The following is a 13,813-nucleotide window of genomic DNA, read 5'->3' as shown; positions in this document are numbered from 1 at the left end:
CTGTTTAGCGCAGCGGGAGCAAAGCTGACGCTTTCCGCCCGGAGGGCAGAAAAGTACATTTATAAAAATAAGAGAAAACACAGACAAACCTGTGCTGGTGGACCATATATAGTTGTAGTACTAGACTACAACGGAATATCTTAAGAAAGCATTGCGCGCCAATAATTACTGGCTGCCGGTCAAGCGCAGGCACCACGAAAAACAATTTCCTAGCTGCTCCCGCCTCGCACGCATTTTAAACTGATATTCGCGTGTAGCCGCACTTTTTGTATTCATATTTTTTGGATTTTCACGGTGATCGTACGCCCGATACCATCGATTTTCCACCCAGGCACGCACCGACTCACTTAATTCTTGATTTAGTACCGCATCATATTTTGATAAGTATTTTTAATTTGAATAAATTATGATTTAAGCGTGTTATCGCCGGGTAATAGGGAGGTTTAATCACAGAGCGCTTTCATGGCAAAATGTCACAGTTGAGTTGTTGCCTTTGTGTAGCGTGAACGAAAAAAGAAATGTGCGATAAAGATGTCGTTGTTTCTGACTTTGGAATTTAGGCGGGAGATTGTTAAGATAATGATCACTTACGATTGTTCTATAACTGTAATATACAGTATTTTCACTTTGTTTTTCTGTTTCAGGCTTGGGTTTCAAGATGCCTCACACAGGTACGTAAAACATTTTTCTGAGTTTCATACTTCCATTTCTAGCGAGTATCGAAGATACCTACCGAAGTGCATTGTTCTTACATTTTCAGAAGTAAAATTCCTCAACATTTTAAGTATGTTAACTACACCACAGACAAACTAACTGTAGCTTTGTTAACTTTAACTTATAATTGTAACATTTAATTATAATAAAAATAATAACATACATAATCGGTATCACAATGATATCGATGAAGTATAAAACGTTCGCTAACTTAGTATGACCATAGACCACTGCATCAGATTCCCACCACAATACAACAAAACTAGATCTAAAAAGAACCGTATCACAATCTCGTAGTATCCGATTACCGACCTCCACAACTCAGATCTTAATTAAGCTAAACGATTGACATTAAACAAGTAGAGAAGCCGAGCCGCCTAAATGCCGTCTGATCGAGCCGGCTACACAAACTTTTATAGTACGGGCGGCTTAAACTGGAACTAAATTCCTGGTTACCGGGCCTGTTCACGAACCAGTACATTTATGACCTTAATGTATATAGCTACAATGCTTATTGGAAGTTACACTTATACTGGATCGATTGAGATGAGGCGGTAAGCGACGGATATAAAGGTGTCATTTTAATCATGTTTCAAGCGTGAATATGTTAATCGCTCAGTCTAGCCAGTATAAAAACGCTCTCTGATTACCTACTAATAGTTGTCATTGATCTCAAGTTCGAGAAATCGACTCGCTTTCCTCGCACAAGCATTGAGAAGATGGTCACGTATCAACATTTGTGTCAGCGTGCGGCGGTAGCGACATAATTTGGCCGTTTAGATATGTTTGTCGCTTTTTTCAGTTAATTCTCAGAAGCTCTCATCTCCGTATTTTTAACATTCAATTATACACTTTAACTACACAGCACTAGGTAGAATTTTGAGCTTATAATTCCTTAGATAAGTGATCGTGAAGTTTAAGTAAGTTTACCTCACGCATTGAAATCATAAGCGTTTCAAAGAAGCTTCGCGCCGTTCTCGGGTCCCATTAAGAGTAATTAAGGGGATCGAGAAATCTCATATCGAGATAATATCGGATCCGTATCGAACGGCCACCCGCGCTTACTAATACATTATACATACTTGGCTTTGGCCGGCGACACGGTTTTTTAATAGGCATTTTGCTACTGACAGTTCAAGGTTTTCGCATTTTTCAATTATTTTATTACCTATAAGCGTCTAATTACCGAGGACTTATGCAGATATCCCAATAGCCTATAGTAATATAGTTGTTTCTATTAAAAATTCAAGATGATATCTGGGCTGGGATATCCAACAAAACCGAAATATCTATATGTAAGGCGAGTATGTCTTTGAATTGAACTTCGAATTACAAACTTGTGATGAACATTGTGCGATGGATTGTGATAAGCTGTTGGTCGACAGAACGTTTATTCGAAAAATCGAAATCGCGGGAAACTGTTTCTTGACAGAATGCCTTTTCGATGAACATTTGTCGAAAAACCGGCACTGCGATAAAATTTTGCACGACAAAACGAAGTCGCGACGAACGATTGTTCGAATATTTTTTTTTTGTTCGAGCAACAGTTTGACGACAAATGCATTTACTTCTTTTTGGACGAACACTTGTACAACACAAGTTTAGTGAGACTGATTTTTTACTAACTGACTTATTATGCCACCGACCGTGTTACACAGAAGTTGTTTAAAAGTTTGAACTGATTAATTATCTATAAGATTTAAAGTGAAAACATAAAGTCGGTTGCTCTCACCACATTTTAAAAAACCATAACGGTAACACTTTCTTAAAAGACATAAGGTCTTTCTAAAACTAAAGGGCATTAGGTGTCAGCATCTCCGGAAGCTTCGTGTGTGTCTCAACAATCAGTGACTACATCAAATAGTAACATTCTGTGCTGGATTCCATCACCAGGTATTAAGATGCCATCTAATTATTTCCTAATAAAATATTTTATCCAGCTTTAATGTTGTTTTAAAATCAGAAAATACGGCGTTTAGTTGACTTGAAAAGTGCTTATTTCATGTGAATTTGATGAGAGACCTTACTTATAAAGTGTTGAGGTCTAAATTAGAAAAACGATTGTGGATAAAATACGTCCACTTGGAAAGATGACAAGTGGAAAGTTCAGATAAAGTAATACGACCGAATAACCATTACCCGGAGCGCGGGGGCAATTTAGGGTTTGACAATAGTGCAAAGACAATAGTTATTTGTACAACAAGAGAGCAAAGTTTGATATTTCTTCGAGTGCTTGTTTTGAGTCCCGTGCAAGCGAAAGATTCTATAATAGATTCACGAGCGTAGCGAGTGAATCTAATTTAGAATCTTGAGCGTAGTAAGGGACTTAAAAGCGCACGAGATGTAAATAACTTTGATCTCGTGTAGTACACAAAATTTTTCACGTCAGTCAGCCATCAAAAAATACAACCTGAAAAAATGTAATCCAGACGGACGGATCACTATTTCACTCATGTTTTCTGAAGGTATTCTAACAATTAACTTTAATTACCGTAATAAAACAAAACGAAAGAAATTTCAATAAAATAATACGAAAATAATGAATAAACGAACATCAATTGACAGTTCAATCGATCACTTTTTTTTTTGTAAAAAAAAAAACACTAAGATCCGGTCCGAATTGCGGATACTACTATTTGTCAACTATAGTAGAGATCGTTAAAAGTAGTTAAGTAGAATTATTTACTGCGTAACAATTGCGTAAATTTGTATAAGTTCATTGTTTTGATTGTATAATAAAATACGTAAAATATGGTGTTTTTATTACATTTTTAACTTTTATTTCATTAATTAATTATTACGAATGAAGACTCGTAGGGTGTTTTGGAACGATGCAGTCTGACTTATTTCGGGGGTCTATTATAAACCGTCAATATACCGTTGAATTACGTATGCACTTTTTTGTCTCTTTCTTTTTGCTAATGACGTGAAAGGGATAAAGACAGTAGAATCCAAATATTTCGAACTTGTATTAGGCCCCGCACGTTGAAATGACATTCGAATCCAAAGGTCACTTGAATGTTATTTTGTCTCACTCGGTGAGCAAAATGCGATTTTGCTCACTGTTTTTAAGCAGCAAATTACCCTTGTTCTAGCTGCTGACGTGAAAATGAATGTTGAACATCAAGTATATCTGTAAATTAAATTAATAATAATGCAAAATAATACAGGATAAGATTAGAGACATTAAGAAATGTTGGTGGGAATTTTTTATCTACGTAAAATCAAAGGCGTATGCTAGTACATATAATCATATAAAACAAAATCCAGGGAATATTTACACATTAATATGCATTTTAAGTCATATCATAGCAAAATTTCAGTATTTCTGGGGCTAGGCTTAAAAGAACTCGAAGATTTTCTCATGAATTGTGAAGGGAATGAAAATTGTAGCTATTGAAATACTTTGTGTACTTAAACGATGAGTCGAATGTAAAACAACACAATTTGATTCATCCCTTCGGGTTCAAGTTTCTATTCTAAAGAAGATCCAAATCTCAAACAAGTTTAAAAGAACCACATCTGACCATACTTAAAGCAACACACTTAACGGACCATGGTAACATCTTAACTCCTACCTAATAAGGTTTACAAATATTAAACGAACTGTGTCGACAAAGGTATATACTACGTTAACTAACCGTTCTAACTCTAGAACATCCCTAAAAGTAGTGTAGTGAAAGCAAAAGTTGAAACACGTCAAGCGCGGCGCGCCGACTGTGAAGGCATTATGCATGATTTCCGATACCGATACACCCGATGTGTTCCCGAACGCTCGACTTGAGCCGTTGCTTCGTCAACCAACAATGTGTGATCATGACAACCCCTATTTCAATCAAGTTCACTTACAGATCCGATTATTGTACGAGTATGCTCCATGTATTCCATAGTTAAGCAAAGACCTGTCGCCTCTATCATTTTAGTAGATTATAGTAAAGCCAAGCCAAAACCGAAAGGTTATATTAAGTACCTGTAGGTTATAGTAAAGCCAAGCCAAAACCGAAAGGTTATATTAAGTACTTATGATTTTAACTGTTTGTATCCATGGATTTGTCCCTATAACCTCGGTAATACAGGCTTTAGTTTTAACCAGCTTCCAAAAAAAGTAGGTCCTATTCAAATAGGACTTCCGAGGGGCTTCAGTATGGGGTTCTTCAAAAAAGGAGTGTACAGGTACAGGTTTTTAAAGGGTCGGCAACGCGCATGTAATACCTCTGGTGTTGCAGGCGTCCATAGGCTACGGTGACTACTTATCATCATGCGGGCCGTATGCTTGTTTGCCGCCAACATGGTATAAAAAAAACCGTTATTAAATTAAAATGTTTTCAATTTTTTTATGAGCTCCATCATCCGGAGATTTCCACACAAAATATCAGTTTTCATAGCTCTTGAATACATAAATAGGAGCGATATAAATAATCATATTTATCACGCTAGGCGCTAAAGATACATCTGATAAGAATCAAGCTAGGGACAACTAGAGAACGTGTTCTGCAGGATGTTTGGCACTTGACTGTTATGAAATCACCAAAGTGATTTTGACGGGCTACGATTAAATCTTTGACGCCTTTTACGATTATTACTTACGCATAGTCAATTATAGACACGCATTATAGATATTCACTCATCAGATTATAAGCAAGAACTTGTTCTAGTAGGTTCTCATCAGGATAGACAGAAACTATATCACTCCAAATTTTGAAAATTTGCGAAAAATGCTCAATAACATGGCTAGAATATATATCGTTGGATTTCAGACACGAAATAAAATTTATTTATATGAGACAGCCCGTGAAATTCTCCTCTATGTCTGAAAGTACACGCGCCAATTAAGTAGATTCATAGTTATGATTAACTTACTCTTATATACACACTCCTGAGACCCAGACAATTGTGTTGTTGAATTTGGAAGCTTTTGTTAATAAAATAAAGTTTATAAATAGAATGTATATATTTACAGTAACAATATACATAATGGATATATACAGATGATTACTATAACTAGCTTATATCTAAAATAGGCCCTCGAGGCATTGTACCAAGGATGCTGGCGGCATTTCCTATAATAGATTGTGGAATATGTCAAATAATTTGTACCGGGGGTCTCAGGAGATTGAACAAAAATATTATAAAACTTTTCCTATACATAAAAGTAATCAAAAATGGCCGTGCTGTAAAAGATATCATTCTTTAGCCGCCGTTTACAACTGGGTTACAATTTCCAGTCATAAATCTTTAATAGTCTTTATTACAATTTGATTGAAAAGAAAACTGATTCCGATAAAAAGTAGAATTGTGTTATGATGTCATATAGACAATTTGGAAACGAAATCTATAACAGTTTTATGAAACAGAGTCAGACCAAAGCATAGAGAAAGAGCTTACTTAATAAGAAGCTTACTTCTTTCTAGAGATTCCACGAATGTTCGGCATCTATTTTGTATTCGGCCACTTTGCCGAACATTCGGTATTCGGCCGAATAATGCGTTCTATTCGGCAAAATACCGAATACCTATTACACATACATATGAAACAAAAATTACGATAAAAGTGTACCGCAAACCATAATATTTTGTTTACAAATGATTTGATTTTCATTATAGGCTACAGGCTAGATGCGCTTGACTCTAACTACGTACACTATAGGTACTAAACAACAAGAAAACTGAAATCTTAGCAAACATTGTCCTTGGTAGGCGACCAGTTTTCATAACGTTTCAAAATCTACACATGATGTACCGACTATTCGGCGCTTCAGCCGACACTATTCGTGGAATCTCTAATTATTTCTCTATTTCAAAAGCTTACACTGCGTCAACTTGGCAGATGTTTGGCTTGTCAAATTCGTATGAAAGCATTGTCAAGGCAGGCAAGGCGTGTTGAGCGGACAAAATAATGTCGTAAATTAAAGCCATATTTAGGCTATTATGCACTGGGCCCAAGATAGAGCGGCTTGTAGAGCACTGGTGAAGTATCCACAGTCGTCACCTCAGTCATGAGGATAAGAAGAAGACATCATCTTTTTATAAGAAACAAATTTAACGTTTATTGTGGTGGTGTCACTTTACTCTACCCCAAACTCAACTTCCACAGACTAGAAATTTATAATTTTAGCAATCGAAATAATAGTCCAGAAAAACGTGCCATTCTGACCTGATCACTTCCTAACGGGCGTCATGTAGCCGCACCACATGTGCTCGATTCTGCGATCATCGTGCGTCAGAGGGTCCCTCTCGCCTACATGCACGGAGCGCGCCTTCGGCTTTGAGAACTTGAAGTCCTCGTAGCTTGGCGTCTGACGGTTCCAGTGGACTACGAAATCACTGGCTGGAAAGGAAGTCATAGTTATTACTAGCCAAGTCAATTGCGGAGGCGTAAATCTTTTCTTTATTTTGACGGTCCCCTGGCCTAGTCGGTAGTGACTCTGCCTACTCAGTAACGGTATTTATTCCTGAGTTATGTATGATTTCTTTCAAGGGCGTAGCCAGCCAGGGAACTAGCCAGGGGCAAGTTGACATCGCCGGAGGCCTATAGTGGGGCAGACGCTGCAAAGAGGCATACATTGGTTGTAAAAGGTACCGTTCAGCAAGCTAAACTTTGCCTATATGGCTATTTACATTATCAGCCATACAGCAGAGCTGTCTAGATCTATCTAATTCCTAGTTTTGGGAGAAAGGCGACTAGGCAATGTGGAGAAAATTTACGGTAGGCACATGTATAGGACATGACCCGTGAGTGTTGGAAGTGCTCGTTATCTTTGATAATATCGATGTGAAGGTCGCGTTGCGTTGTTGCGTATGTGTCTTCAAAATTTCGCTCCCCTATTCTCCACCCTCACCAAGGCTCGTGGGCGACCATCCACAGTTCTAATTCGTCACTTTTTTAAGCTGTCCTCATTGTTATATGGTCCACTGTCCTGATTTTTCGATATTCCTATGTGGTCACCTTCATAACTCGTCCACATATCTTTATAGTCCACGGTGATAACACGTCCTCATTCCTATATCGGCCATAGTACTAACTTGTCACCATTCCTATATCGCCTTATAGTTCATGTCTTCCACGATGACGTGCAGATTTGTCTAATCTAACATTTAATAACATGACAATAAGAGTCGAGGTACACGTCGTCGTGAATGACACGATCTTATCACTTTACTATAGAAGACATACCCATGGTGACGAGTTAGCACTGTGGACCTTATAGGAATATGGACAAGATAAGAGATTGACGATATAACCATGGGAATGAGTTAGGAAAGCGGCGATTTAGGAATTGTATGCTGACGACATGACATTTTGGATGATTTGAAAAGGTGACGAAATAGGATTGTGGGCGAATTCATCCTGAGCCGCTTGTAACAGTATTATAAATATAAATAAATAAATATTATAGTGACATTCTTACACAAATTGATTAAGTCCCACGGTAAACTCAAGAAGGCTTGTGTTGTGGGTACTCAGACAACGATATACAGTATATGTAATCAAATACTTAAATACATCCATGACTCATGGACAAATATCAGTGTTCATCACCAGTGATCGGAACTATGGGAGTAAAACTTTAACAAAACTTATCAAGCGGACGTAAAAAGAGTGCTTATAACCTTAAAAATATTCGAATATCTATGAATGTAAATATTTTTATGGCTGTAAGTACTATACTATTCCTATCCCTATGGAGATGAATATTTTTAGTTTTGTTAAAGTTTTACTCCTATAGTTCCGATCACTGTTCATCACACAAACAATGCTCATTCCGGGACTCGAACCCAGGACCATCGGCTTCATAGGCAGGGTCACTACCCACTAGGCCAGACCGGTCGTCTATTATTATAGTATTTTAATTTTACTTACCATCGAAATTCTCCAGAATATCAGGTCTAAGCGTGCCCACAGTGTAAAACTTTATTTTTTTCACGGCCTCCGCGTATTCATCGCATCGGCATCGATCCATTATTTACGACCAATAAAATCATAAATATTAATTACAAAACTTATTTGTAATTAATTTAAGCTTTGATATGTATCGATATAAAATATTGTGTGCTTATTTCTTTGACATTGGAATTTGACTGGCTGAAATATTTTTTAAATTTCATAACGAGTGACAGGACAAAGGTTCGATTTGAAAATTTGAAGGACCTACAGCGAAAACCAAAGTTCGCAGATTGCAAGCATCTTTCTCGGTCACTCTAATTACGGCTTAATTGGAGTAAAAGAGAAAGATGCCCGCATTTTAGGAAGTTCAGTGTTCGCGGTAGGCCCTCTGTTTCAACGCAATCAACAAAGAGGTTGCACCGTAACTGATATCTAGGAATATCTTGGAGGATTTAACAACCGGAGACGCCTTGCCTTGTCTGTAATTTTCTGTACAAAACAGTGGCGCTATTTACTAGCTAGAGCAGAGGAGGCCAAAGATATGGCGGCATCTTTTCGAGCGATGGTGCCATACCTTTGACCTGTGCTCTATTAGATGGCGCCACTTGTTGATATTTCACAAAATTAACACATATCAGTGAAAGAATAAGTATCAAAGTCAAATGGCGTTCTAAAAGTTTTAATCATGTGTCGAAAGTACTCGAAAGAGGGCAGTAAATTGACTGTGGCTACAAAGTTTACTTTGACAATCCACCTCTATTTCTAATTCTCTTTAATACTAACTAGCTTCTACCCGCGATTTCGTCTGCCTGGTATGATGATGATGATTAATAACATCTATCAATCTTCCATAAACTTAAACATAAATCTTCTTATTCAATCTGTTGAGCGGTTTACATGGAAAGAAGTAACAGACAGACAGAGTTACTTTAACATTTATAATATTATTAGTAGATATTGGAAAAAGGTAGTCAATTGAGTGAATGTGTCTAAATAAGTACCTTGAAAAGAGTTTTTACTGGATCATACAGTTGGCTGTTAAACTGCTATCGATACAAAAAAGATTTCGCGCTTCTCGCGACTATCTGAGGACATTTATTTATTTATTTAAACCTCATTGCACACATAAAGAAAAATGTACAAATGGCGAACTTAATGCCAAAAGGCATTCTCTACCAGTCAACCATTGGGTCAAACAGAGACATTTGTGCATTGAAAATGAACATCAAAAATAAAAAGTACTATTAATAGGTAGTATCAGGTTCAGCCATCATCAGTTCAAAAAAAAGTAACGGACCGTATTTCGAAAATTTGGCACCATACGATGCCTCGCAAGCTCCTGCATCTTTTGACATTATTAATTTTCGTCTATCTTTATAACTTTTAAAAATAAAGCCGAATCCAACTCTCCGGGGTAACAGAACGAATAGTAATAATCATTCAATGAAAAGGTCACCAGCCCAGCTCACGGTTTTCGACCGATTCCTAAATTTATTTTAGGATACACAGTAACTAACATACTATGGATCAACTTGGTCTAAAATAAATGATTTATTATTTATTAAATATGTTAAAACGGGTCACTCACGTATTTTAAGTCGCAAAATATGTTTCACTCCGTATCGAAGAGTGTCGTTAGGAGCTTGCGTTGACGGATCGGCGCAGACTGCAGCCTCGTTTTCAATTCAATTCAATTCAATTCAATGCTTTATTCGTTCATCACAGGTACATAAATAGGTGGTAATTCAGTATTCTAAGTAACAGCTATGATGTGCCTTTTGGCGTACGAAATAACGTCTTATTATCTAACTACAATTTTTCGATTAAAAGATTTTTAATATGTCTGTGTGTTACGGAAGATTTATTATTAATTTATTTTATTATACACCTTTTTCATTATAGTCGTTTTACTTACATTAAATTTTAATAATACTACAGTTTAAAAGCAGGTGCAAAATCGCACTTAAGCGCGTCCCATTTCGCGCCTATTATTTTTAAATAAATCATAAAATACTTATTTTAAAAAACATGGAGTTATTATAAACTTTCTATGCGGTATACAGAAGCCTACCCACCCTGCGCTCCCGTGGTCAATAAAATCCTTTTTTTTTTAAACGAGCAAAAGCGAAGGTCGTTGTTTCAGCTTGGACAAAAATTCTTTAGTAGGTATGTCCGTTGGTTGGGCCACCTTGAGAGAATGGACGAAGATCGGAACGTAAAAAGAGCGTACATGGGTCGCCCAGCAGGAGGACGTCCTATCGGACGCCCTAGGTATCGCTGGAGCGACATGGAGGAGGCGGATCTGCGCGAGCTTCGAGTCGACAATTGGCGAGAGGTCGCACAGGACCGAGAAAAGTGGCGCTGTCTTGTGTCGGAGGCCAAGTCTCATTTTGGGTAGCTCAACGGAGTAAGTGTAGGTACCTATATGTCCGGATGTTCTCTACGGGTCGCATTTCTTAACCCAGTCTCGCGAATTTTAGTGAGCAGCCTCGATAATTATATAGATTTTTTTTGTCGATTAGTTTTATGTTTTTTTTTTTTCAAAATGGCGGAGCCGTGGGTATTCGCGAGTTCTACAGCTCATGTAAACTAGTAAATTATTAGTTTAAATTTTAGTAAAAGCCTACAAATGTTTAAAAGTATATGCGTTTAAGTTCTATTCAGTTGAAAAAGTGTTCGAAACCAGAAATAGCGTTCGAACGCTCCATCATCTCCCATCGCAGTAAAATCAGTCACAAGCTGTAAAATACGCAATATACGACCGATATGCGGCCGGCAAAAAAACATTTACGGCCCGACGATTGTAAACCAGGGGGCATATTAGCTGTAAGCGAGCTTAAGATGCGTGCAATTCCGCTTTTAAAGGCTTCTCGAAACTTATATCATAAAATTACCTATATATTTTGTATGGTGTCAAAGACGAGGATAATGTAAAGACTGTCAAGTCTTAAGTCTCCATAAGTCGCTGCTGCTCTATGGGGACACGTTAGAGACCTGTTCCATTTATTTATTATTTAGTTATCTATATAGAGGTATCTATTTCAATGTTGTGTAGATAGTGTACGTGACAGTTTTACATATACATATATATACATACCTACAATACAAATATAGAGAAACCTTATTATTAACCCCCTTACAAAAAATTAAAATTACAATAATGTATTCCGCAAGTAGATCTCAAGCAAGGTCTTTTTTTACAACATTAGGTATATTATAATAATCATACAATTAAGTATTAGATTATAACAACAAGTTTAATACATAAAAAATGCATAGAAAATCCCTCCCGCTTAGTATTGGTTAAGACTCGAGTCCTTTGAGTCCTCTGCTTTAAGACTCGACTCAGTTTTTCAGACTCTTATAATTAAGACAATACTTGAGTTCTTTTCAACTTATTAGAAACACAAGTCTTTTGTAGAGACTTGAGTACTTCTCGGAGAACTTGTAATTTTATTACAAATAACTTCGAAATGCATCGTCTTTATGTACGTATAACATAAATCATACAAAAACGCCTATTTCCTTTACTGTTGTTTTGGTAAAACCTACAAAATTGTTGACTGAGTCTTTATTCGGAGACTCGAGTCCTTTTGAGTTGCGCTTAAAAAAGACTCAATAAAGGACTCGACTCGGGACTTAAAAGACTCAGAAGTTTTTTAAGCTCCGAGTCTCGTAAAAAAAGTCGTGTTCTTCAATTTAGACTTGAGTTCCTACCAACACTACTCCCGCTTCCTCAGTATGAATCTATGAATTCCTCTGTACGGCGCTCGAGCTGTGACTGCAGAACTAAGACAAAGTGGTGCCATTTAGGAATTCTATATGAAGTTATGGAGATGCAACATTGTATGGAAACATTATAACCAGTCTTTAGAATTTACCAGTCAATTTTTTTACACTTATATATTATATGTAATGCTTATGGGGAATAGGATCTTGCAACAATGTACGTTGGGTACTTTACGTTTCATAAATTTGGTTGTTCATTTGACTGATTTTACGGGCTAGTTGTATCAACCAAATCACCCGACTAAATTGTACTGCCCATTTTTCCTTTATTAATCAATATTAGTACAATGTAACTACTCATTAAGCTCAGCAACACCTCACAAAGTTTTGTTAAACTTTGTCTCTTTCTCACTAACAGAAATGTAAAATGGATAGGGACAAAAGATTATGAACGGTTTATTAGATTAGACAGATGATTATTATTAAAGCCGTAAGATGTTCGTGTCACTCACGATGACGCGCAAATTTGTCAATTCTAACCTTTAATCACATGACATTACGAGTTCAGGCGCGCGTCGTCGTGAATCACACGATCATACTTTACCTATACCCCTGGTGAAAATTTACTCGATAGCGAAACGTGACGTACGCGTTTGCGTTAAGTCTCATTTTGCATGGGATTTTGAGTTTCCAAAACGTCCCGCTTGGCGCAGTTTCTATATCCCATACAAAATGAGACTTAACGCAAACGCGTACGTCACGTCACGCTATCGAATAAATTTACACTAGGGATTCTGCTTACATTGGAACGAAAGGTTGCGTTCGACTTGAAATTAGCAATGTGCCAAAGAGAAATTTCAAAAATTGCTTAGTGACTATGAAATGTTCTCGGGATTTTTTTCTATACGTTTATTGCCCAACCGTCTTACAGTTATTTTCTATGTATAACCTATGAAATAGACCATAAATAGACCCAATGAGTGACGTAAAATGTTAAACGAAACAGTCGTCAACAGTTACGAACATTGAGAAATAATACCTAATCTGAACGGAACTTTCAAAGTAAACCCAGAAATTGCGGATATTTTGAGAATATTCTGCAAAATGCACATTGCTACTTGAAATTTCCTCTAGAATCTTAACCGGAAATAGAAAAAAAGTATTAAGTAAATTTCGTACGTAATTTGTAAAGTTTACCCTGTATTAAGCGTAAGTAGCGTTACCTATCAACTGAATTACCCTAAATCAAATTTTGAGAACTCGTTTCAATACAAATTGTAAATTTTAAGCTTAAATAGATATCAATCACTGCACCTTTTAAAATAAACTCCTTCGCCGTTTGTCTGTTTGTATGTATGTTCATGATAAACTCTGAAACTACTGAACAGATTTTCATGAGATCACTTATCAATAGAGTGATTCTTGAGCAATGTTTAGGTGTAGAATTTGTTAAGGTTCTATACGTGCGAAGCCGGGCGGGTCATAA

At 36.9% G+C, this 13,813-nt stretch overlaps 1 protein-coding gene across 1 annotated transcript in view; it reads left to right on the top strand.

Moving 5' to 3' along the window:
- Positions 1 to 374: 374 nt before the first annotated feature.
- LOC133516523 (paired box pox-neuro protein) overlaps positions 375 to 13,813 on the top strand; it is a 40,924-nt gene continuing 27,485 nt past the window's right edge. The window contains exon 1 of the mRNA XM_061849511.1: positions 375 to 671. Coding sequence (XP_061705495.1) covers positions 659 to 671 — 13 coding nt within the window. The 5' untranslated portion in view covers positions 375 to 658. The remainder of the gene's footprint in view (positions 672 to 13,813) is intronic.

This window comes from Cydia pomonella, chromosome 3, assembly GCF_033807575.1.
Source record: "Cydia pomonella isolate Wapato2018A chromosome 3, ilCydPomo1, whole genome shotgun sequence".
In the NCBI taxonomy this organism is placed as follows: Eukaryota; Metazoa; Arthropoda; class Insecta; order Lepidoptera; family Tortricidae; genus Cydia; species Cydia pomonella.
Note: the sequence above shows the minus strand (reverse complement) of the source record. Positions and strands in the feature narration are given on the sequence as shown.